Source organism: Simochromis diagramma, unplaced genomic scaffold (genome assembly GCF_900408965.1).
Source record: "Simochromis diagramma unplaced genomic scaffold, fSimDia1.1 OVJJ01000216.1, whole genome shotgun sequence".
Taxonomy (NCBI): Eukaryota; Metazoa; Chordata; class Actinopteri; order Cichliformes; family Cichlidae; genus Simochromis; species Simochromis diagramma.
Genome location: NW_024386883.1, coordinates 4,749,370 through 4,775,530, shown reverse-complemented (window position 1 = coordinate 4,775,530; position 26,161 = coordinate 4,749,370). Strand labels below are relative to the sequence as shown.

Here is a 26,161-nt window from a genome sequence, read left to right as displayed (position 1 = left end):
ATTATTATCCTATTATATTCTACTACCAAGACTGGATGAATATTAATGACTTACTAACATTTTTAACAGCTTGAAAAGGTGATAATATTGTGATGATAATGTTATTAAGTGCTTATAATGCCAAAATTGTTTTTTCTAGTCCTACTGGCGTTGCATCTCATCTATATAACATCTTTAATGAAGCTGTTACCGAGAACAAAGCACATCTTGACTTTAATTCACTTCAGCTGCTGACTGAGGTCATGATGTTTGCTCCTCTGGTGGTGGTTTCCTATGTTTGATCAAGTTAAAATAAAGTGAAACTCAGTGCAGTAAAAGTGGTTTGGTGCAGAACACGTATGCACTAGGTGCGGTCTTTTGCAGCTGTCTCCTGATCTCAACACAAATGATTTCTTTTTAACCTTCTCGTCTGTCTCAATGTTCAGGTGGGATTTTTGAGACCCGAGAGAGCGAGTTAGTGAGTACGGACGAGCTGGCCTTCAAGTTTGCTGTTAACAACATAAACCGCAACAAGACCCTGATGCCCAACACCACTCTTACCTACGACATTCAGAGGATCAACCTCTTTGATGGCTTTGAGGCTTCCAGGAGAGGTAGGGAGTTTTTCTAAAACGCTGACTTTAACTAGTTTAAATGCATACGTTTTCCGCAAAATCCAAAAATGAAATGTTACTGGTAGATTCAGTATTTATCAAGCACATAAAGAACCACTAGCTTCTGGTTAAGAATCTGGTTAAGACGGACATGTTTTTTTGACCATTTACTTGTGATCACAATGAAAATAATAGCAAGCTATAATTCTGTCCTGTAGCTGGAAGACAATTTACTTTTTAAATCAAAGTCTAATGCTATCCCTTTAAATTACATAACCATTTTAACACTTGAATTTGGAAGCACATCAACAGTCTTCACCTGTAATCAAGAATCATCTGATTGCAACAATCAAATCCATCCAGCTGCTTTTCTGCTGTTCTGTTTTTTTCCACTAGTGTGTGACCAGCTCGCTCTTGGGGTGGTTGCTGTGTTTGGCCCCTCTCACAGCTCCTCGGTTAGTGCTGTTCAATCTATCTGCAATGCTCTGGAAGTCCCTCACATACAAACACGATGGAAACATCCATCGGTGGACAACAAAGACACCTTTTTCATCAACCTGTATCCGGAGTACACCGCTATTGCCAGGGCCATCCTGGATGTAGTCACGTTCTTCAAATGGAGGAAGCTAACGGTGGTCTATGAGGACAGCACAGGTAGGCTCTGTTAGCTGTTGTAGCTTTTAAAATTTAAAATCACAAGCACTTGATTAATACATTACTTCAAGGATTCAAATGTGAAGAAGATCAAAGAGAGCACTTTTAAGATACAGTCAGGTGGTTTTGGATAAAGTGAATTTGTCAAAGCTATTTCACTATTTTTCAGTTTATCTGTATGCAATAAATCAGTATGCTCAAGGAGAAGATTAGCCAATTCTACTGAGCTAACAACAGCCACAGTCATTGTGATGTTACCTGTTGCTGCACAAAGTCCCATTTTAAATTCTCAGTTTTCTCTTTTTGGGCATCATCACCTAATTCTTTCGAGCCAAAAGCCAAAAAACCCTCAAAAACCTAACCTACACAGTTCAATGACTCAAATTAGCAGAGACTAAGTGTGCTAAGTCATTGCAGCCACTCCCTAATACTGATATATGATACAAATACTTTATATGATTGGTGAGTTTGAAGAAAAGAAAAAAAACTGCTTTTCAAATAACTTTAATGACCAAAACTCCTGTATGCACCTGACTATAAATATTTATAATTCTGCCATAATGGTCTTTGCTAATGGAAACACCTGCAAGTGTCCGTTTGAGTAACTGCAGTATTTTAGTATTTGGAGCTTGGGCCATGAGTTATGTATGTGTGCATGTATTTTATGTAATTTGTTTATTTTTTTGCCCTGGACGTTTCTGCTTGACTGCACCTCAGTGATTAATCGCTCACAATATCTTATTTCCGTTATGACTTTGAAAAATAACTTTTACACCACGTGACAATAACCAGAAGTGCTATAAACATTTATCATCCAGCTGTGAAATATGAATATAGATATTTGTTTAAAAACAAAAAAACATAGTTTTAAGTTTCAAGTTCAGTGTTTTAATAATATTTGACTGAAGACAGCATTTTATCTTTGATTTTATTTCCTCCTGTAAGGCTGGTTGTCAACCTTAAAATGGCATGGCATTTAAAGTGAAGAACTGAGAGGGATAAGAGGTCAAAGGAGCTAGCTGGCGTTTTCTGGACCTGGCAACATATTCATATGTCATGGTCGTAATTACAAAATAAAATTCTGTCTTACAAAGTCACCTCCATCGCGTTGGCCAGTGAACCCAATCTGTGACAGGGCACCAGGGCCTCATATCAGACAGCTGCCAATGTTCCTGCCCTCTGACTTCCAACTGCAGACATCCAGACCACAACACTGATAACCTCCACATCCTGCGGTTTCCCATAAACAGCAACTGCCCACAACACAGAGAATATGAAATTCTGTTGCTAAAATGTCATAGCTTATAGATTTTACAAAGATTTATTCTTCCTGAAATGTCACATAAACACACACCTGCGCATTTACACTCTATTGTGCATGTACACGTTCAGGCTACAGGAAAGCAAGGCGTGCGTCCAGCTTATGTAACAGAATAGCGATCAGTCTGGGGAGAAGCTAAAATGATGTAGTGTATGTTTTGTATCTGACCACAAGAAGGAAGTAACAATTAGAATTAATGAGGGGGAAAGTATAATTTACTGTTTTTAAATTTTTTTAAAAGGTCTGATGCGGATGCAAGAATTGATCAAAGCTCCAGCAAAGTTCAACTTGAAGATCAAGATCCGCCAGCTGACGCCGGGTAACCAGGATGCTCGACCGCTGCTTAAGGAACTGAAGAAAGACAAAGAGTTTTTTATTCTTTTTGATTGCTCCTACCGCATGGCTGCTGAGCTCCTTAAGCAGGTCTGTGCAGTACTTTATCTAAGATTCATTTCAGTAGTTTATTTGTTTAGACCACGGATTTTACATCACATTTATTTTTTTGGGGGACAGGGGACGGGACGGTGCCCCGTGCACTGATTCCTACATACAGAGAGCTGAGATCGTCTTGCATATTTAATAACAACATATTTCTGCTGTCCTGGTACTTGCTGGGTTTCTCACACTACATTTGTATTATTTGCTTGTGTTGTTTCTGTATCCATTGTCTATTATTAAGTAATAATCAGTTTATTTCTTTTTTTTATCCAGATAGGTTTTGGTGTCAATCTTACAGAAACAGAAACTTAGAAAAACTTTTATTGTCCTTTTTATTCAGCTTCGGGGAATTCAGCTATTTAATTCATACCTAAAGACTGATAAATTTGATGAATACTCTTAAAGAAAATGCATGATATATTTGACGTGCTGTGCAAGAGAGAAATGACCTGCCAAATTACTTTGTTATCAAGCTCCTACATTAGCTGCAGCACTGGAGAAATCATGATATTTAAAAAAAATAAATTGTTTGGCAGTTTCTTTTTCTTACTTTATTTTTTCCTTTGTTGCAGCTTTCATCAATGGGAATGATGACAGAGTACTACCATTTTTTCTTTACAACTTTGGTGAGTTAGAAAAATGCACAGCTGAAGTTTTATTATAGTTTTTTAAGGTGATAGTAGGCAAATAAGTAAAATAAAGATCTGCGTATTCATTTTTCCTTTAACTGGCTTTTTAAATTTACTGGTTACACCTTGAACCAGTCCTTACATTTGTACATAACAGCACATCCTTCCTGCTATCTTGCACCTTTACCTTCATCTTGCGTCTCTTGCAGGATTTATATGCCTTGGATCTCGAGCCATACCGCTATAGCGGGGTCAACATGACTGGTTTCAGACTGCTGAACATTGATGACCCTTGGGTAGCATCTACAATGGACAGGTGGGCCATGGAAAGACTTCAGGGTCCCAAACAAGAAAGTGGTCTGATGGATGGAGTCATGACCGTAAGCCCTGTTGCTGTTATTTTACATAACAAACACCTGCACCTGCAAAAAGCCACATCTGTTCTATAAGCTGCATCATACAGTTGCAAACAAAAAAGTACGAGCTAACATGTAATGCTTTTTTAAGCTTAGTAAGAATTGAAATGCTGATTTTCTCAGTTATATTCATTTCATTGTTATAGCCAAACATTATATGTTTTGCACATTTTCCCAGAGGAACTTTTAGAGTTTTTAGAGCATTTTTATCTGCAAAACCTGCTCTCTTGGTTTCATAATTTAGCTGTTTACAACTGACATTTAAGTGCAATTTTATTACACAAAAAAGCAACTTTCTCTCACTGCATCCTCTACAGACAGACGCAGCTTTGATGTATGATGCCGTGTACATGGTTGCTGTCGCGTCCCAGCGGGCCACTCAGATGACCGTCAGCTCCTTGCAGTGTCACCGCCACAAGCCTTGGCGCTTTGGTCCGCGCTTCATGAACCTTTTTAAAGAGGTCAGTGTTAGATAAGTTATTGGGAACTTAAAAAAACATGCAAGATCAGCAGCATGGCTTAAGGAGCTTCAATTGCCTTTAGCCTAAACACGATGCATTTTTGATGCATGTTTGTAACAGATGCCTCAGATGCAAACATAAAAATTTACCAAAACTGGGTGTCAGATCATTTCTTCTGATATAATATTTTATAGGTCCCTTCTGACAGTCTGCGCTTTGCCTCTGAAAGCTCGCAACATGAAAATACACGGTATTTATGTACTTATAAGTTTAAAGCGTGCGGCTCAGCCCAACAGTCAGACTTGATGCCTACAGACAGAAATGAGGCCTTTGATGCACGAGTGTTTTGATCTCTTAAGTCTTAAATCCAGCAGAGGACCGTTGCCTGCCACGGAGAAGGAACATTATCATTCAGTCGCCTCACTCATATTTTCCTCTTCATGCCCCCCGTCTTCCTTCTCTCACACTTTTTCTTTATCTTTTCTTTTTTTCCCCAGCATCTTAGTGGCTCTCCTCTTCAGCTTCTCTTTTGTTTTCCGCTGCTCATTTTTTGAAGCATCTGTCCTCATGTGCTATTCATCACTTGATAATAGCCTTTTCGGGGGGAAAAACCCAAAGTGATATTTCTCTCACTACACTCAATTAAAAAGCACTGCTGACAAGAGAGCACAGAATATGAGGACACAGCTTTTATTTCAGTGACAGAAATCAAATCCTGGGCACTTTAACCCAAATGTTATCACTCTCCTCTGGCTATTGTGTGTGTTTCTGTGGATCAAATGAGCATATTTCTATTTGACATGTCTGAACACTTTTTTTCTTAGTCAGCTTTAATCAGGAAACACAGAACAAAGAGCCACATTGCACACTTTAAATGTTTTAGACATGTCCGTTTCTACAGTTGTGTGTTTTTTGTTGAATTTCTTTGAATGATGCTAGAAAATTACACTTCTGGCATGCATCAAAAGATTGTATTCAGTTTTTCTCATTATAAATAAGTAAAAGGTGGAGTGAACTTACTTTAACTTAGTTTGTATTTTTAGTACGCAGTTAGAAAAAAGGTTTGGGTAGATCAGAGAAAAATGCACATTTTGTGGATTTTGGCCCCAAACAGATGTTAAAAAAGAGTTTTTTGTTAAATGTGCATGAAATCTGCAGACAGATTAGAAACTGCAAAAGTCAGGGGATGACTGTTCCCACAGAATGTCACAAAATCATATGTAAGCCGGGGTGGTTTTGCAGACAAATGCTTTGGACAGATGGAGTTAAAAGTGAGCTCTTTAGCAAAAAAAAACAAAAGTAGGTTTGTGAAAAAACAAAGGGGAGAAGAATTTGTCAGAAGGACAAAAATATTATGCTTTGGGGTTGTGAGGCAGCCTGAGGCACAGGAAACAGTGCAGAGATAGAGGGAAGAAGGGATTCTACTAAATATGAGTAAATTCTGGATGCAAATGTGTAGTCGGTGAAGAAAGTGAAATGAAAACAAGGCTGTCTGACAGGACAATGATCTAACACAGACCTCAGACTCCACCATCAACTACTGCTAGAAACACAAGCTGAAGCTTTTGGAGCAGTTCTTACAGTCCCATGATTGAACAAATCTGTGGGTAGATCATAAACCTGTTGTTCCTAATAGACAGCCCTAAAAATATCTCAGCACTTGACGTGATCTGCAAGACAGACTCGCAGACAGTTCCTAAAAAGGCGACACATTATATGGTTGCATGTGGTGCAATTATTTTTAATGTTTGTGAAATAAAAAGGAACAGTCCATTAACATTTCAATTTGAAGTGCTATAACTGTAGGGTTTATATTTGTTCTCTTCTCTAATAAAAAAGAGGTGCCAGATGTACCTCCATCACAGTCTGTCAATAATCAGGACAAACAAGAAAAGAATGGTATACATGCAAAGCAAAGGGAATCATCCAATAGGAAGTATATTCAGAAAAAGGTAAAATATTTTTGGTTTTATTTGATTAAGCGAGAAAAAAAATGTATGCATATAATTGCTTTGGCTATTTTAAACAAAAGCTTTCATGCGTATTGAGACTATACAACCTGTTGATCTTCACTTGTTGTGATCCCGTGAGCCTTCAAGCTTCCTCTCTTCTTGCATGGACCTCCTTCACTTCTCCTGCAAGCAGCCTGTTCTAGAGTCCGACTTCCAAAGGTCTGGATAGACGAGGAACTCAGATGGTCTTCCAATTCTCCGTAAATCTCTCTCTCTCTGCCTCTCCCCTTTTTGTAGGCACAGTGGGATGGACTGACAGGGCACATTGTTCTTAACAAGACAGATGGCCTGAGGAGAGACTTTGATTTGGACATCATCAGCCTCAAAGAGGACGGCATTGCCAGGGTGAGCACAGAGGCCTGGAACAGCCAATTACAACGCTCTCATGCTGCTTTCGCACTGGCTTATTCGTTCCATTAGGGCATGTGTTTGTGTTTGTGTATATGAGAGACAGAGCGAGAGCGAGAGCTGATTAGTCGTTTAGTTTTCTGTACTTACATCCTTTTAAAACACACTTACTAGTTGTTTTAGATTGTCCAGCCATGAATATTAATAATGCTGCACTAACTGATTATTAATTTCCACGCTGTCTGTGCTTCACGTTGCTCTCATCACAATTCCTGAAGGGTGTTGTGGAGGGCGGAAGCCGCCTCACGAAAAGGTGGATCGAGGTTTGTGCCAGTGCCTTGTTTGGTGGAAGCCTTTGTTGTTTGCCCCCTCTTCTTGTTTGCCCTACTCTCACTCTACATGCCGTGCACCTTGCTGCTCCCTGCCTTGTCAACTTTGTCTCTCTTCACTGATTTTGTGTGCAGCAATGCCATGTGTTTGACGTTTCAGTTTTTCCCCTGTTTGGGTGCAGGCATTGCTTTGACACTCGTCAAAACTTTCAGGAAAAAAGGTACAAATTTACTTTGTTTAAATGCATATAGCTGTACCTCCATTAGGATTAGGAAGTAAGTGCTGCAATTTCACATTCTTTAATGGCAGGAAAGACGTAAGCAAATATATAAAAATAGCTCTCTGTCAGCTACTAAGCTATAATTTGCTTCGCTATTAGATTGCCTTCATACGTACTTTAATGGAAATCATGCAGGTTACACTCAATAATGGCCACATGTTTTTGAAAAATGATATTCACTGAAATTTTTCTTCTGAACACCACTAAAGAGGACTCTAAATCACATATTCAAAGTGCAAACTTTAAGCTTTAATTCAAGAGGTTTAACAAAAATATTGAATTAAAAATTTAGTGATTAAAACTGTTTTTATACATAGTCCCTTCATTTTAGAAAGATTAAATATAATTGAACAAACCAACATAACTGTAAATATAAAGGTTGTTTCTAACATCTGGATGAAAATCATTTGCAATCAACAATTGCCTAAAATCTAGAATTCAATTCAGCTTTATTTCTATAGGCCCAATTCACAACAACAGCTGCTCAAGGAGCTTTATATTGTAAAGACCCTACGATATTTAAACGAAAGAAACGCCAATAATTATATTATCCCCTATGAGCAAGCACTTGGCAGTAGCGGGAAGCTATTTTTCTCTTCCCATCATTCTGGTATAAATGCATCTTTGTTTTATTTGTCCAAATAATTTGTTTCACAGCTGTGCAGGCCCCTTTAGATGTTTTCTTGCAAAGCCTAATCTGGTCGTCTTGCTCTTGAGTGTCATAGATGGTTTGCACCTTTTTGTAAAGCCCGTGTATGTAATGTTATACCTACCACCCTTTAGGGTGTTTTTGACTTGGTTTGATGTTGTGAAGGGATTTTTCTTAATCTTGGAAAGATTTATGCTATGATCCACTTTAGTAGTCTTCGGTGGTCTTTCGGGGCTTTTGGTGTAGCTTGTCAGTGCCTTCTTTTTAAGAATATACCAGGTTGTTAATTTGACCACTCGTTAAGTTTTTGCTATGTTTGCAATGTTTTTTCAGCCAAATGATGGACTCCTTCACTTCACTTGCATTAACACATCTTTGGACCTCATATTGAGAGTTCAAGTGACCAGTTACCAAATACAAGTGAAGCACTTTGAATCAACTCTAGATTTTTAACTTGTCATGGAACAATGAGGGAACAGACCTCACCTGGTCATGAGACTGGGTTGTTATTTGTCCAATTAGGTTTCAGTTTCTGAACATGGGACACAATGTATAAAAAATGGCTGTAATTCCTAAACAGCTAATGTAATACTTTGGTTAAACTTCTTGAATTGAAGCTCAAAGTCTGCACTCCACTGTGGTGCTCTACAGAGGCGAAAACACAAAAATGTGCCATTGTCCAAATACCTTTAGATTTATTTGTACCAAAAAGAATCTGATAAGCATAAGCAACACCTCATCTCAAGTTTAAAAACTTTAAATCTATAAAAGGAGTAGATTTACTTTCCTGGCCTTTGATTGGCACAAAGAGCAGAGTTATAACACTCTCCGGTGCACTGATTATACAACAAATCAACTTCATAACTCCATCCAGATTCCTTTCTAGTTTAAATTAAGTTCAATTTTAACAGCAATTATGCAAAAGCAATGCTTTGATGATTGAAAGAGCGAATGTTCGATTCATTCATAGCTTCTGCGTCTGTCTCAGTTGTCAGACAGGTATGTAGGCAGGCAGGAACTGCCAATTTGCAAAAGCTCTGATTTATTTGTAATTTTAATTCCATTCAATACCTTCAGTCCTCAAAAGCCTCACCTCAGAGGAAATGCCACTATATAGTAAGCACATCACATAAATTGCCTGGCTTTATGGTAATAAAAAATGAATTATCAGTCCGTTGCAGTTGTGTTAGTTCTTGGGCACTGGAGTGTTAAATACACTCTGAAGAGGATGATGAGACAAAACAAAGTGAAAGTATTTTTTTTTTAAAGTTGTTGACTTCCCTGAAAATATATTTTTTTTCTCCTCAGCTTTCTTGGCCTGGCTTACTAAGTCTGTGGTAACGGTTTTCCACTCTGATTTGGTTCTGGATGAGGATGAGCGTTAGGATTCACAGATAACATTTTCCTCACAGCATATATGAGCCAATTCATGTCAGTTTTTATAGCACACTTAGTTGTTGGGAGCTCCTCTGGTGTACACGATAAAATTGCAAGGCTATACACAGAAAATCCATGACTCGGGGGTTTTAAAGATGCTGGCTGCATGCGGTACGGATGTCCTAGGCTATATTTTAGGATTAATTTCATTGACTTGGCTCGATTGCTCTTTTACCTAAACTTCAAACTGTGCAATCATACTGTTGATATTCGACAGAGGAGAAGCAGCCCTCTACAACAGCATGTAACGCAAGCTAAATGATGCAAGACCAAACAATTTTAGACCAAAATACTCTCCACATCTTTAATATTCTCACTCTGACAAATTATCTTTGAGATTGAGGACAATGCAATTAATTCAATCCATCCCCACTCACAGTGTTCCTCATCTGCAGTGTCCACAGATAAGACAGATTTATGGTCCCTTGCAAAAAGTAACTCGGTGGAGATATGGAGTGCTTTTAGCGAGGTTATAAGTGAACACATTTTCCATCAGTCGGACTTGGTTAACAGAATAAGACAGAGTGTAATGAAGAGTGAAAAGCATTTCATCTTTTGGAATAGGTAATCCCACCCAGCCATTTTCAGAAAAATAAATTGTAAAAATAAGACTGTACCTTCTGCAGAGCTCAGTTTAATGAGAGGTACTGATGCGTTCACTTCTCTTCATCCTCTTAGGCAGTGAATGAACGGAGAGGGCATTGTTTCTGAATAAAAATACTAAAAGGCACATTTTTGTTCACAGAATGACTCGCCAGAGGAGAAAAGCTTATCTGGCACTTACTTTAGTTCTATTAACAATAAGGCCTAATAATTTAATGTTCTTAGCTTCATTCCAGACCTGTCATGACCTTTGTTAAAGCAAAGGGAGTTGAAAGGTTAAAAAAAATCCAGCTGCCAGACATCTGTTGTAATCTGATAACTGTCTGGATTATGCCGCCTGGTCTGATGATTAAGACAATCTCATTCACAGTTACCATGTTGTCCTCTCTTCCTCCCAACCCTATCTACCCTTCTTTTTCTCTTGACTGCTGGTGTAATTTCCCTTTCACCACTACTTATTTAAGTTTACTAACTGAATTTTTTTTTAATTAATGTTTGGTTTTGATATTTTTTTTTGTAGTTATTAGAAAAAAATGGTCAGAAATGTAATAAATCCAAATTAATGCAAAAATAATTTCCCAAAGCCCAGCGTAATATCCTCAGATGTCTTTTCATGTAATGCTTTTCATCATTTAATTTCATGATCACATAAACAAAAAAGACCAAAAAAAATCCCAACAATTCTTATTGTTTTTGGGGTTTTTTTTATCTTAGATGAAGCATAATTGTTAATTTTAATTAAAAATGACTTTTTTGTCACGCTGCTAGTCAACTAATTGTTTCAGCTCATTGTTAAAATGACAACAGGGAGAAAAATAAATTGTTTAGCAGTTACTGGATGGTATTGTTGTAACACGTTTGCACTGTAGTTCTACTATTCAGTATTATATATTTATATATTTAAACTGGGCTTCCCTTTTGCTGTCAGCAGCAGTTATTTCAGGTTAAAGTAAAGGAAGTATTTCAGTAACATATTCAGTACTGTGCAAAGGTCTTGATCCATCCCACATTCCTTTATGTTCTTTGTATTGAAACATGTTCAAACATGGAAGTAAAACAGGACCAGCGTTTTTATAGTTCTCCCAAACTTAAAAATCAATTCTTGATACGACCACCTTTATTCTTCAACACGCAGCCTGAACTCTCTTAGGAAAGCGCTTTTGTAATTTTTTGTCTTAAGGAATAGTTCTCCAGGCTCCATTATAGATATTCAGAGTTCCTTGGATGCTGCACTTTATTCTGTTCTCTGTTAACATGATCCCACACTGCTTTAATAATGTTGAGGTCCGGGCTCTGGGGAGGCCAATCCATAACCGATAGTGCTCCATTGTGTGTTTTTCTATCCAGTTTTGATTTTACGGCATGGCTTCATCTCTCAGCATGAATCATTGTCATGCTGGAAAATGAACAGTATATGGATCAAATGGGGACCCAGATGGATCTCTCAGGTCCTGTGTCAGGTCTTAGCTGGATTTCTTTTCCTATTATTTAAGGGAAGAAATAATGCTCATCTTCTGTAGAAAGCTCCTCGGTCTGCCACATCTTCTTTTGTCTTCTCCTTTTTCATCTGATAGCTTTTTGAGAATCAAGTTGTTGGAAAAATACTATTTTATATCTTTCAAACTGTGTTATCTTTAGCATTTTTGTAGCTAAACATAAGAAATGGAAACAAATGGTATGTTTTTGCAACAAGCTGATGGCGTCTAAAGATATAATTTAAATTGGGTTCTTTGCTCACATGTATGCTATGTGTATACACAACCCTGGTTCATCCCTTGAGTTAGGTGTCATTTTTAATGCTTGAATGATTTATAGGTCAGTGTTAAGTGGATAAACCAACAACAAAAATAATTTATCTAAAAACAGTCCGGTACAAGGACTGCACTGAAAATGAGTGAAAAAGCAGCCAATGTCCAAAGAAACTTTAAAAGACCCTCAGAAAGCCTGGAGAACTATTCCTCAAGACCACCTTTTATAAAAAACTGCTCAAACGTCAAGCATCTAGGTTGCAAAATACAAAGAAATGAGGGGTGGCTCAAGACTTTTGCACATCACTGGATGCTACTCAAATACGAGTGCTAACTGATCCAATAATTGTCATAATGAAATTGTTGTACTCAAAATCTGTTTGGTCCAAACTGCTCCTTCAGTTTCATATTTGCTGTATATAAAATTACATTTTTTAGCTCTTTGCCCAAAATCATCAGAGCAAAGCTCAGCAAAGGGAAATGCTGTAGAATAGTGAATGAAGCAGAAAGTTGAAAAAGAGGCAGTGTCAGGTCTTTAAACCTTTATACTTCTTTTTCATTTTTCTGTTCGGCGAATCAGAAAATATGATTAATATGCGGTGTGTCAGAGCAAGTTCTATTTTCCCATTAAGATCTGGAGATTAAATCAACTTCGTTATTCTTTATTTTTCTGAAATAAGTGGGGTAATCAGTCAGCTTATTTTCCTGCACAGGTGATCGCTAATCATAAAAACGCAGCGTTGTTTAAAGCTTAAACAGAAGTAAAGGTCTATACGCTGCAAAACAGTCTTACACAGAGACTCCAGAAGGTGTCAAATGTAACATCCTGTGTTTGATCAAAGGAGCAAATGTGGTTCAATAATTCTGAAGCCCTGTTTGCTTTTGCAGATTGCTGTGTGGAACTCGTACAGGGGGATGAACCTGACGGAGGAGTCCAGGCGAGACAAGAATAACAATGTGACAGACTCTCTGGCTAACAGGACTCTCATTGTCACCACAATACTGGTGAGTAGGAAGGTTAAACAGAGGACAGCATAGAAAGAAGAAGGGAAGCACATATGAGATATGGTTAATGTAGATAGGGGGAACAATAGATGGGAATGCAATGAAAAAGGAGAAGGATACAAAGACAGAAAGTGGTGTTTAGGAGATGTGGCTGCACAGTTTTTGTCTCATTTTGTCAGCACAGAGCGAAGCCGATTCTTTATTAATCCCGTCCATAAAATAATTTGCACGTGCTCATGCAAAGGATCTTCAAGCTAAAATAACAAAACTAGTTCATTTAGGATACTAAGCATAAAAAAGGGTCAGAATAAAGAATATACCATAAAAAGATGAATGTTTTGTTTTACACAGGAAAATCCTTACGTGATGTTGAGAAAGTCAGACAAGGAGCTGGTTGGGAATGATCGCTACGAAGGCTACTGTCTGGACCTTTTGAAGGAGCTCTCAAACATCTTGGGTTTTACGTATGAAGTCAGACTGGTGGCTGATGGGAAATATGGAGCCCAGAATGATAAAGGAGAGTGGAACGGGATGGTCCGGGAGCTGATCGACCATGTGAGTTACTAGATAAAGTGTAAACCCCTCAAATTAAATTGGGAAATAAAGTAGAGTAACGTTTTCCACGGTTGAATTCACAGATTTCATTCAAGCCTGTTTGCAGGCCTTGTTTAAAGACCAGTACAAGCTTCTTTCTTTGATAAAAAATCAATGCTCCCTCTGACTATATTAACAAGGCTTCTAACAAAAACAAAGCTATCTGACCAGAGTTATGAGCTATAAATAAATATTACATTGCTTTCTAACAGTTTTCTCAAGTAAAGAAAATCTTTTAACGAGGTGTATTCATCATGTGAATACCTTGAACAGTGCTCACTTTACCTGCAGTGAGTTACTTTTGTTTTGGTTTTTTTAGGTTGCAGACCTTGCCGTGGCTCCCTTAACCATCACCTATGTCAGAGAGAAAGTTATCGACTTCTCCAAGCCCTTCATGACCTTAGGCATCAGTATCTTGTACCGGAAACCTAACGGCACCAATCCAGGCGTGTTCTCATTTCTTAATCCCCTGTCTCCGGACATCTGGATGTACGTGCTGCTGGCCTGCACAGGGGTCAGCTGCGTCCTCTTTGTGATTGCCAGGTGAGAGGATGCACTGATGCTTGAGGGGACGAGCTGAGATGTGATGAACTGTCCAAAGCCCCAGCTCAGCTCTGCCACACTCTTCTTTGGTTACTAAGGAATGCCACCACAGAGCTTTTTAGAACAATAAAAAGTGGGCGAGCCTGACAAGAATCACAAATCAGCTGTGATGTTTTGGCTCGGCTGTATTTTAGCAAATTTCTGCTACTCAGAAATAACGGAGAGTGTGCTTTTAGCCATCAGCTGCCAGAGTGGATTTGATTGTGGCTGTTAAGTAGCTGGGAGTAATTGCAAACTCTCCACCTTTTTCTACGGTAGTACGAAAAAGAAATCTGCCAGCTGGTTGCACCTTGCAACCTGTAAGTGACAATGAAAATGTGAGACTCAAAATACGTGTTTTGCATTCTGTGAAAGTGCAGATTGCACTGAAGCACTAATGGGAGCCTGTTTTAATGTGAACTGCATGACTGAATTATGATTACCTGCAGCACACTGGTTCCGTACTTCTTTTAATCTCGCTTCCTTTCTATCGTTGTCTTGCAGGTTTACTCCTTACGAGTGGTACAACCCACACCCGTGCAACCCGTCCTCGACTCTAATTCAGAACAATTTCACTTTACTCAACAGTTTCTGGTTTGGAGTTGGAGCGCTGATGCGGCAAAGTAAACTCTTATTTTTATATAGTCGGTTGATGAAATTGTATGTTGGCTGTCAAATTAACAAAATGCTTTGGTATGTACGGTGTCTTTGACAATCATGAAGAATGTGTTTCTGTTCAGACACCTGGCAAAACGTGCATTTACCAACATGTGTGTGCTTTAAAATTTTTATACTATTAGTGTGTCCCTGCAGTCAGATCAAATCGGAGGCCACCTGGATATTATTCATTTGGGGCTCTATAATCATTGACTCACTTGGGAAACAACCTTCACTGCAGTTTTTGGTAGTTCTGCAGTGGCTTTGTTTTCCCCCCAAAAAATAATAACCTAAAAATATTTGTGCATTCTTAAATTCTTTTTTAAAATATGGTTTTCAGCTCAGACAGATTTGATCTCACTCTTTGTACACTATGTACCCAGCAGCACACAGCAGACAGACAGTTAGCACAAAGCTGGTGAACATAACAAGAAACAACTATTTCACTCTGGGAGAGACCACATCAGTTAAATGTTTGATTTAAATTTATCAGGTTAGGACACAAACACACACAAACCAAAAATGCTATTGTTTAAAAAGTTAAAACTTTACTAATAGAAGCAGAAAAAACTGGGGTCTTACTGCAGAGCTACAGTAAATGAAAACCCTGCACAGCGGCTCTGCTGTGAGCTGTTTAATGCCAAACATCAATATTTTCCTCCTATTTTCTTTGAATGGCCTTTCCATGTATCCTGGCTCCAGTTCACATGAATTGCATCCAAACCCTATTATAAGAATTATGTTGCACATCATAGAGACTTTATCTCTCTAAAGGCAGGAGATTTGGGCAGGCAAAGTCTGACGTGCCTGATTGAGTGGTCAGCAAACCTACTGACAATATCAGCCGAGTGCAAGCCAAGTGTAACTATCAGTAAGCTATGTGTGTAATTTGTTAGCTCTTTAGAAAGGCAGAAAATGAAGAGATGAGCAAGTGGGGCTCATTTTGGATTCGTGCAAATTTCAATGTTGGTTTATTTTCTTATCTGTAAATCAGATTGCCGATAACGCTTTAATTACATGTCTCCTGCTGCACTGATTCCCTTTCAGCATTTATCAAAAAACAAGCTCAGGCAGGTTTTATACTCTCCGCACTGTAAGCTGCATATGCACTGTATTCTGCATATGAGCTTTTTGATGCTGTGGGTTCTTCTCTAGAAGCACATTTAGGGATTCTTTTCACTCAGAGTGAATAAAAAAAACGAGCACAGATGAATCCAAACCTCAAACCCTAAAAGTGGCAAATGTATTCTCCAGTTATCTGAATATGTTTTCCCCAATTTCCTTCAAATAAAAATATAAAGCACTTTGCTTATTTTGGTGCTTAGGTGTTGCACTTCATTACTTTTTACATGTGCTGCTACATTTTCTTTACTTTCAGCTTTCCTTTGTCAGATCTTCTAAAGTGTACCATTGTATTTACTGTGAATCTCACAATTAGGATTAAGAAAAAATATTGCAATTAAGAACAATGTAAATCGGTTTCTCCCATCTTTTAAACATGCAAACAACACCTATTATTATTCTAGTTTCACTATTCTGATATTAACAAAATGATTCCTGCATTATCAACATGTTTCTCACTCTCCCTTTCTTAAACCTTTACCACATGTGCTCGTTCTTAACCCCTTGGTTCTGTTTTCCGTGCTTCCAGGCTCAGAGTTGATGCCTAAAGCTCTATCCACACGTATAGTTGGTGGCATCTGGTGGTTTTTTACCTTGATCATCATCTCATCCTATACGGCCAACTTGGCAGCCTTCCTCACAGTGGAACGAATGGACGCACCCATCGACTCAGCAGATGACCTGGCAAAGCAGACCAGGATTGAATATGGTGCAGTTAGGGATGGATCCACTATGACTTTTTTCAAGGTAAACCTGCTGTAGTGTCTAGTATGAGGCTTTTAGAAATATGTGACGCAATACATATTACATTATATAATCTGTCTTTCAAGGGCTTTTCTCTCTCTTTATGTTTGTATTAAGCTGTTGGTCCTGTGAAAGTACTATATGTACAAACTGAATATGTGGTAATGCTGCTGGAGAGGAAAGTGATTTTTCACACTGAATGCAAACCATAGATATTTGATTTTTGCATCCTTTAAGAAAATGTTTTGTTATCTTTCAGTAAAACTAATTGCTTGCAAAAGGCTGTTTGTCCATCCATTTATTTTTTTCCATTTCTCTCCAATTCGGGGTTACATGCGGGCAGCAGGCTATACCAACTGTGCAAAAAGCAGGATACACCCAGGACAGGTCACTATTGGTTAATCACAGGGAGACAAAGAACCATTCGTATCTATTGCCAGTTATCCTAATGAGCATGTCTGTAGATTGTGGGAGGAGGCCAGAATCCCCAGAGAAGATTGTCAGCTGGTTGGTGGATTCAAACCCAGGATGTTATTGCTATGAGGTGAACTGTCACCCCATAGCAATAACATCCATAGCAATATTTCATATTTCTTAAAACTATGAGGTTTTAATATATTTAAATACATAACTCAGGAGTCACAGTACCAACCAAAATTAACATCAGCCATTGGGCATAGCCTTAGTGCCTCAACACTAAATTTGTAATTTACCTTTGTCAAAATGAGTTTATTACAGTTTCTCAACATAATTCACGGGAACAGATACTTCTTAAAATCATATAATTTCCTTTCTGTATCATCCTGCATTTTTGCCAAAATTCTGTTATAATGAAAATAAATAAAAATAAATAAATAAATAATTTCATGGCTGGTGATGTGAATCCATCAAGAAGGATTGTATGATGGGAAATGGAGAAGATGCATATCGAGAATTTGGGAGTGTCTGTGTTGAAGTATACGGTAATTTGTGAGTTCCTATTATATAATGCATTAGTGTACTAGTGTCCTTGGGTGGGCTGTCACTTCCTTGCCTCACAGCTACCCTCGCTCTGTGCCTCCTGTGGCTCAGCAGGGGTGATCCATGCACGGCTTTATCCTCCCAGATTGCAGCCAGTGATTATGGCTGCCTCGATAGGAAGAAGCAGGCTGTGTTGATGGCTTGAACAAATTGAATCAGCTGGAGGAGATTTAGAACACAGCTGTCCCATTTTCTCTGACTGAGCAAAGCGAAACACACACTCACACACATCGACTGAGACTCCCGCTGAAACACAGTCCCACACAGCTTGCTTGTTAAACTTGTATGCATTTATGGAAGCGTTGAAATCCAGTTAAGCACATATAACTGCGCTTGTGTAGACACGAACGCACAAAGTCTATTTTAAACACTGTACACTTTTTATTAACTTTTGGCTGCTTTGCTCCTTAGAAATCAAAGATCTCCACTTATGAAAAGATGTGGGCCTTTATGAGCAGCAGGAAGAACACCGCTTTGGTTAAGAACAACAGAGAAGGTATCACCCGCGTCTTGACAACAGACTACGCCATGCTGATGGAGTCCACCAGCATCGAGTACATCAGCCAGAGGAACTGCAACCTCACACAGATTGGGGGTCTCATAGACTCCAAGGGCTATGGAGTAGGAACACCTATTGGTAGGATGAACAAGAAAGATGTTTATGCCTCAACATCATCTTTGTCACCTAGCTCCGAATGAAAAGCCCCTGAAAAAGTAAAGAAAAAAGTCATGTAGAGTCACATATTTTGAATTGAAAACTCCTTGTGTTTGACATATTTCACTGCAGCAAGACTCATTTCTTATTAAATAAATATATCAATTAAAGCAAGCCATAGACAATTACTGCATATCTTCAAGCATAACAAATTAAATTCTGATTAAAAGATCCTGGTGGTCTTATTTTACTTGAAAATATTTTTTATAGAAACGTCTGTAAATGAATGTTTTGCATGAGAGATAGAAATTTTTATTTCATTAGGAATTTGCATATTTTTCTCAGGAGTTCAAGTGCAGAGCAGCTACCCTTTATCCTCAAAATGCAAATACCCTTCCATGAGAAAGCTCTGCCAGCTGTAAGGCTTTAGGCCAGTTTGTTAGAATTTGAACTGGAAGCAGGTCAACCTCTGCACTTGATGTCAGGACTGTTGGATGTTTACTCAAGCAATACTTAATATATATCTCTCTTTCTTCTCTTCTCTTATCAAGATGCAAAGGTATTGCAACTGATGTAGGTTTGAAACCCTCCGTCAGAGATTCAGGCTTATTTGATAACAGCAAGCCAACCTGACAAGCCTGTTAATTTTCACTCTGCTGCTCCTGTAGAAAACATTCTGCATTGTTGAAAATATTAAAGGCCACCACAGAATGGAGGAGCATCTGTAGCATAGTATGACAGAGAGGGCCAATAAACAGAAAGCCTCCCTGGGTAGTTAAGTTGGCATTAACTGTTCTTGTACAGGATTTTTCTAATCCAGTCCAGTTTGATGTTGACCTATTATTTCTCTGAATTCAGTTTTACTTCCCTGCTGGCCAAAAAAGCACAAAAATGAGATGTGCATAGAGTGGTAAAAGCAAGAGAAATGACAAACCATTATCTAGGAAGGCCAGACCAGGAATAGTCTCTCTAAATACTTTTTTGCTGTTGTAGTGGAGTGTAGTGGTTTAGTGTGTTTGGTAGGATGTTTTTTTCAGAGCACGGGAACTCGGTACATGGTCAGGTTTAGGTTAAAGACATCCTTAAGAGATAAACACAGATGAGCGGCTCACTGCTTTAGGCTAAATCCCTCAGAGCAGAGGCAGCTGTGCCCACGCTGTGCTAACAAGTTAGTCCATTCAGCGCTTTTCTCAACTGATCAATAGGCTCTGATGGAGTAAAAGTTGTGTATGAGTGTGGAAGTATAGTAGGAAAAGAGGGGGGATGCAGAAAATAACAGGAAATAGTGATTATAGGGTGTAAGAGTTCTTAATACTGTTTAAGAATTCTTAAACCTTATATACATATATATATACATATATATATATATATATATATATACATATATATACATACATATATATATATATACAAAAAAAAAAAAAAAAAACACCCAGCACGCCCCTGCGGGCGGTTTATCCTTCAAGCTCGGGTCCTCTACCAGAGGCCTGGGAGCTTGAGGGTCCTGCGCAGTATCTTAGCTGTTCCCAGGACTGCGCTCTTCTGGACAGAGATCTCCGATGTTATTCCCGGGATCTGCTGGAGCCACTCGCCTAGCTTGGGAGTCACCGCACCTAGTGCTCCGATTACCACGGGGACCACCGTTACCTTCACCCTCCACATCCTCTCGAGCTCTTCTCTGAGCCCTTGGTATTTCTCCAGCTTCTCGTGTTCCTTCTTCCTGATATTGCTGTCATTCGGAACCGCTACATCGATCACTACGGCCGTCTTCTTCTGTTTGTCTACCACCACTATGTCCGGTTGGTTAGCCACCACCATTTTGTCCGTCTGTCCGTTTGTCCACTTCATCCTGCAGCATCTGGACTCCCCAGGAACCTACGCCAGGATCCTGTTTGTGGACTTCAGCTCTGCCTTCAACACCATCCTTCCAGACCATCTCCAAGGCAAGCTTTCCCAGATGAATGTGCCTGATCCCATCTGCCGGTGGATCACTGACTTCCTGACGGACAGGAAGCAGCATGTGAGGCTGGGAAAGAATGTCTCGGACTCCCGGACCATCAGCACCGGCTCCCCTCAGGGCTGTGTTCTTTCTCCTCTGCTCTTCTCCCTGTACACCAACTGCTGCACCTCCACCCACCAGTCTGTCAAGCTAATCAAGTTTGCAGATGACACCACCGTTATCGGACTCATCTCGGACGGGGATGAGTCTGCCTACAGGAGGGAGGTTGAACGTCTGGTGTCCTGGTGCAGCCACAACAACCTGGTGCTGAATGCCCAGAAGACAGTGGAGATTATTGTGGACTTCAGGAAGCACACAGCTCCACTCCCCCCCATCATCCTGACTGACACCCCCATCACCTCTGTGGACTCGTTCCGCTTCCTGGGTACCACCATCACCCAGGACCTGAAGTGGGAGCCCACCATCACTTCCGTCATTAAAAAAGCCCAGCAGAGGATGTACTTCCTGAGGCAGCTGAAGAAATTCAACCTGCCAACACGGACGATGATGCAGTTCTACACTGCAATCATCGAGTCCATCCTCACCTCCTCCATCACTGTGTGGTACGCTGGAGCCACTATCAGGGACAAACAGAGACTGCAGCGTGTTGTGCGCTCTGCTGAGAAGGTGATTGGCTGCAGACTCCCATCTCTGCAGGACCTGTACACCTCCAGGACACTGCGGCGTGCAGCTCGGATCTCAGCTGACCCTTCTCACCCTGGACACAGTCTGTTTGACCTGCTCCCCTCAGGCAGGAGGCTCCGGTCCATTCGCACCAGAACCTCTCGCCATAAGAACAGTTTCTTCCCCTCTGCTGTCGGACACATGAACAATAACCATATGACTGTTCCCACCACTAACACATGACCCTACGCTGTGTTCACTGCATCATTCCATGTTTGGCACTGATCACCACCTGCACTCATGTATATATCATGTATATATCTATCCACTTAGCACTTTTAATTCTTATTCTTATTTTTATATTTTTATGACAGTATGTTGCACTGAAGCACCGCAGCAATTTCCTAATGTTGTAAACCTCCTCAACATCTGGCAATAAACCCTTTCTGATTCTGATTCTGATTCTGATTCTGATTCTGATTCTGTATCTGGAAGTCCCACAGGATCTTAGCTCGGTCATTCTCCACCACCCTTGGGGGCATCTCCCATTTTGACCTCGGGACTTCCAGGTTATACTCGGCACAGATGTTCCTGTACACTATGCCGGCCACTTGGTTATGGCGTTCCATGTATGCCTTGCCTGCTAGCATCTTGCACCCTGCTGTTATGTGCTGGATTGTCTCTGGGGCATCTTTACACAGCCTGCACCTGGGGTCTTGCCTGGTGTGATAGACCCCAGCCTCTATGGATCTTGTACTCAGAGCTTGTTCTTGTGCTGCCATGATTAGTGCCTCTGTGCTGTCTTTCAGTCCAGCTTTGTCCAGCCACTGGTAGGATTTCTGGATATCAGCCACCTCCTCTATCTGCCGGTGGTACATACCGTGCAGGGGCCTGTCCTTCCATGATGGTTCCTCGTCTCCCTCCTCTTTCTTGGGTTTCTGCTGCCTGAGGTATTCACTGAGCACTCGGTCAGTTGGGGCCATCTTCCCAATGTATTCTTGGATGTTCCTTGTCTCATCCTGGACTGTGGTGCTGACACTCACCAGTCCCCGTCCCCCTTCCTTCCGCTTAGCGTACAGCCTCAGGGTGCTGGACTTGGGGTGAAACCCTCCATGCATGGTAAGGAGCTTTCTTGTCTTTATGTCAGTGGCTTCTATCTCCTCCTTTGGCCAGCCTATTACCCCAGCAGGGTACCTGATCACGGGCAGGGCGTACGTGTTGATGGCCCGGATCTTGTTCTTACCATTCAGCTGACTCCTCAGGACTTGCCTGACCCTCTGCAGGTACTTGGTGGTTGCAGCCTTTTATATACATATACATATATATATATATATATATATATATATATATATATATATATATATATATATATATATATATATATATATATATATATATCTCGCGTTTATTGGCCATGTATATGCACAGACACATACAAGGAATTTGGTTCCAGTAGATGGTGACTCTCAAGCACAGCAATGTATATCTCAACAATGTAAGCAACACAATTCACCCACACACACACACACACACGCGTGTGTGGATATATCAAAGACTGTCGACTAGTTTTACTCAATAAAAATGTACAAAACTCTGTATACTGCAATGTAAGCTCCAACAAGGCAAAACAACAACAGAAAGGACAAACAAGGAAAAAAGTCTCCTTAACATCTTCCAGAGCTGGTCAACCTGAAAATCCCAGTGTAGTACAGACAAAATAGTTATTCTGGGAAATCTTGTTTGCAGCCCGTAGCCATGTTCCTTCTTTCTTCGCACACTAAACACAACTCTTTTGCAGCACTTCTCACAGGCCAAAAGGTGTGACACACTGTTCTTGCACGCAAAAAATACCTTCCAAATTTAGCGGCTGGAGAAAGAAAGATATTGGCAGTGTTTAGTTTTTAGAATTTTTAGTGTCTTGTCATCTCAAAAGGAAAATAAGATAAAAATGTGCACAGTCTCATGCAAGTGGTGACTGCCATCATGTTCACATGCATGTGGGTGGAGTTGCAGCTAATTGTTATTATTATTCCTGTTCTGCTAATCAAATTATGGTGAATCAGGTGGAAAATAATCTTCATCACTTAGTATTACAGACTTAGATCACTCAGATAAATTCTGCTTTAACATGAGAATGTGCCCTCCCCATCACACAGGAATGATTTTTTTTAAAAGGGCAGACGAAGCACATGCAGGACATGTTTTGACTTGCATGTGACATATTTTTTTTGCATGTTATGTCTGCAAGGTTATGACTGAGTCTTATGTCACATAAAAGTAAGGCTCCAGTTCTGGGGACTGTTGCTGTTTCTGAAAAAAAAAATACTACTTCAGAAAAACACAATAAATATTTATATCCAATTTAATAGCATGGATATTTAATGCTAGATAATGGTATTCGTCAACAAATAATAATGAGCAAATAGTGGCATATAAATGTAGTGATGTAAACTGTAAAGATTGACTTTAAAAACTTTTTTCTACCCTCCCTCTCACCAGGTTCTCCTTACAGGGATAAAGTGACCATTGCCATCCTTCAGCTCCAGGAGGAAGGGAAGCTGCACATGATGAAAGAGAAGTGGTGGAGAGGAAACGGCTGTCCAGAAGAGGACAACAAGGAAGCCAATGCCTTGGGCGTGGAAAACATTGGCGGTATCTTCATTGTCCTGGCTGCCGGTCTGGTTCTCTCTGTGTTCGTGGCCATTGGAGAGTTCATCTACAAGGCCCGCAGGAACGCCGACATAGAGGAGGTAAGTGAGGTGATGCTATAAACTGCTGTGTGATGATGCGAAATGACCAGATTAAAGGTTACATTTTGCTCTGAGTAGAGGGTTGGGTTTTTTTTTCTTTTCTTTTTTTAGAAAAGACCTAGTTTTTCTGTAGATCGTTTAAAAGCAGAAGTGATTAACGTCTGGAAGTATGCACTGACAACGAGCAAAATTTTGTTCAGTCCTTATTCTGCGTGTTGGAAGTTATGTTTTTTTGGTGAAATCAATGGCTCATCTGAGTGATATTACTCAAATTAAAATTTGCAATTGCTGCTGGTGTCTTGGCTAGACAGTCATTAGAATGATTTGTGACTTATTGCTTTGACACAGTGAATGCTGGGTTTTGATACAACTAGAAATTGCAGTCAACTAAAACACAAAGGTCTGTGTGGGGTGTTTTTTTTATATACTACAAATATCAGTACTGGATTATCCTTCAGTTCACATGATTTTAATCTTCTTTTTGGAGGTAACAAATATATTTCTCAAGAAAAGCATACCATTTCACACGTAACAAAGGCAGTATTATATCATGAAAGATCAACAATGCCATGCGCATGATTCGTGTTTTCAGTCTGCCTTATTTTTCTTTCTTTCATGTTGTTTCCATATTGTTATTTATTATCAGAATATTTTTTTCAAAGTCAGTTTTTCTGTGTTATCTTTTCTCATCCATCCCTTTTTTTTCTTTGCATCAGGCATTTTGTTTCTTTTATGGGGTGCAGTCTCGTCAGTTTCAGCGCCGTGGCTCCACCTCCTCCTCTGGCACTTCCTTATCTACAGATCTAGAGAGTGGCAGGCTACTGGGCGATGACACTGAGTAGCCATGACAACACAAATACAACACATGCTCACTCTTATTGATAGGTTTGTAACCGGGTGTCCTTCTCCCTGCCACTGTTCCCAAAATATGCCAGCATAGCTAAACCTTCAACCTTCAGCTTCACCTAATCCTTAATCATTTCTATAGTTGACCCTTTTTTCCTTCAGCGTGTACCTGCAAAGTGCTTGTTTATTTCCAAAGTGCTCCCATCACCCTCCCTCATGCAGAGCTTAATAAAATTATATAGTTCTCTTGAAACTTAACAGTACAATTTCAGTAGTTGGGTTTACAGTACTTGCAAGTGGTTTCTGTGCAGAGGTGACATCGTGCTGGCGTGTCTCTGTGATGACTTGCCCTCCCCTCTCATTTGTATGCTGTTTCTTATCTGTAAGGAGCAAATTAATGATTAGAGCCTTAAAATACAGCCTCCGTTCCAGAAAGCACTCAAAATATTTGCACATTTTTGGTAATGTGGAGTCTAAAAATCCTAAAAATTCAATATAGCTTTAAATTATAGCAACTAGTTTTACAATGTGCATTAAGTGTGGCACTATAGGGGAGACCGGGGATAGTTGTAACATGGGTCAGTTGTAAGACTTCCAATTTCTCCAATCAGGGCCAAGTTTCAAATGATGTGATTCATCCTGTACATGCCCAATTCAGTTCTTCTATCACATGTGAAAAATTAGCACATTTTGGCAAACACAGACAATCTAAGAAGATAAATAGTATTTTTTTAAACTTTATTTCAATGTTTAATAGCATTATCTGCTTTGCAGTTAAACTCATCAAACTTAAATCATGTTATTTGTATGTCTATGGGGATATATTCTGTGTAGGTCTTTAGTGCTAATGTTTTAGCCGTTGGCTGTAATGTTAGCTAGTTCATGGCTATAGGAGTCTGGGTCATTTGTAAAAGCAAAAGTCTGGGTTAGTTGTAACAATAATGCAGATGTTACAACTTACCACACTACTACTTTAACTTATATTAAACAAGTTGGGGCAATGACATCAGCAGAGAGGTTCACTGGTCACCTTTGTATATGCGGTTAATGCCATTGGCAACACAATTCCTCCAATGTTTGTGCTCCCACGCATACGTTATGCAGACCACTTTGTCAGAGATGGGCAGTAGGAAGTATTGGTAGTGGAAATAAATCAGGATGGGTGCAAGAAACAGATTTCCTCATCTTTCTGAAGCACTATGCAAACCACACCAAGGCCATGAAAAAAAGTATTTCTTCCCATGGACATTGCGATGGAATTGCAATACTGGTACACAACTACATTTTTTCAGCTTCGAGAGGTCTAGCTTATGTTCAAAAGTTGGTGCAAGAGTTGTAGGTTAGGCCCACTGAGCCAATGAGGCCAAATTCAAGGAAGACCAACCAAAATTAATGAAATATTCAGTTGTTGAAAATTCCATAATTTGTTTTAGGGGTTGGAAAAGCTAGATTTCTGCATTCTGTCACACACATAGCTACATAAATGGCTCTAAGTGCATTCAGGTGTTGAATAACAAAGATTACATGTTAAGATTTTGTCAGTATCCTTATTTCATTGCGTTACATTTCACCCCAGGATATGTTACAACTAACCCAGACTATGGGGTTAATTGTAACATTTCACTCTTTGTGTTTGAGACCATA

At 39.6% G+C, this 26,161-nt stretch overlaps 1 protein-coding gene across 4 annotated transcripts in view; it reads left to right on the top strand.

Annotated features, from left to right (window-relative positions):
- grik1a (glutamate receptor, ionotropic, kainate 1a) overlaps positions 1–26,161 on the top strand; it is a 40,047-nt gene that overhangs the window by 10,669 nt on the left and 3,217 nt on the right. Inside the window, exons 2-17 of one of the 4 annotated variants that reach the window (XM_040033206.1) lie at positions 426–593; positions 990–1,247; positions 2,810–2,991; positions 3,579–3,632; positions 3,845–4,015; positions 4,369–4,512; positions 6,762–6,869; positions 7,151–7,195; positions 12,808–12,924; positions 13,276–13,479; positions 13,838–14,061; positions 14,605–14,723; positions 16,409–16,626; positions 18,055–18,280; positions 23,421–23,671; positions 24,388–24,556. In XM_040033206.1, coding sequence (XP_039889140.1) covers positions 426–593; positions 990–1,247; positions 2,810–2,991; positions 3,579–3,632; positions 3,845–4,015; positions 4,369–4,512; positions 6,762–6,869; positions 7,151–7,195; positions 12,808–12,924; positions 13,276–13,479; positions 13,838–14,061; positions 14,605–14,723; positions 16,409–16,626; positions 18,055–18,280; positions 23,421–23,671; positions 24,388–24,513 — 2,615 coding nt within the window. In that variant the 3' untranslated portion in view covers positions 24,514–24,556. Of the gene's footprint in view, positions 1–425; positions 594–989; positions 1,248–2,809; positions 2,992–3,578; positions 3,633–3,844; positions 4,016–4,368; positions 4,513–6,761; positions 6,870–7,150; positions 7,196–12,807; positions 12,925–13,275; positions 13,480–13,837; positions 14,062–14,604; positions 14,724–16,408; positions 16,627–18,054; positions 18,281–23,420; positions 23,672–24,387; positions 25,322–26,161 lie in introns of those variants that run through there. The other 3 variants (XM_040033205.1, XM_040033204.1, XM_040033208.1) reach the window with 3 other exon arrangements.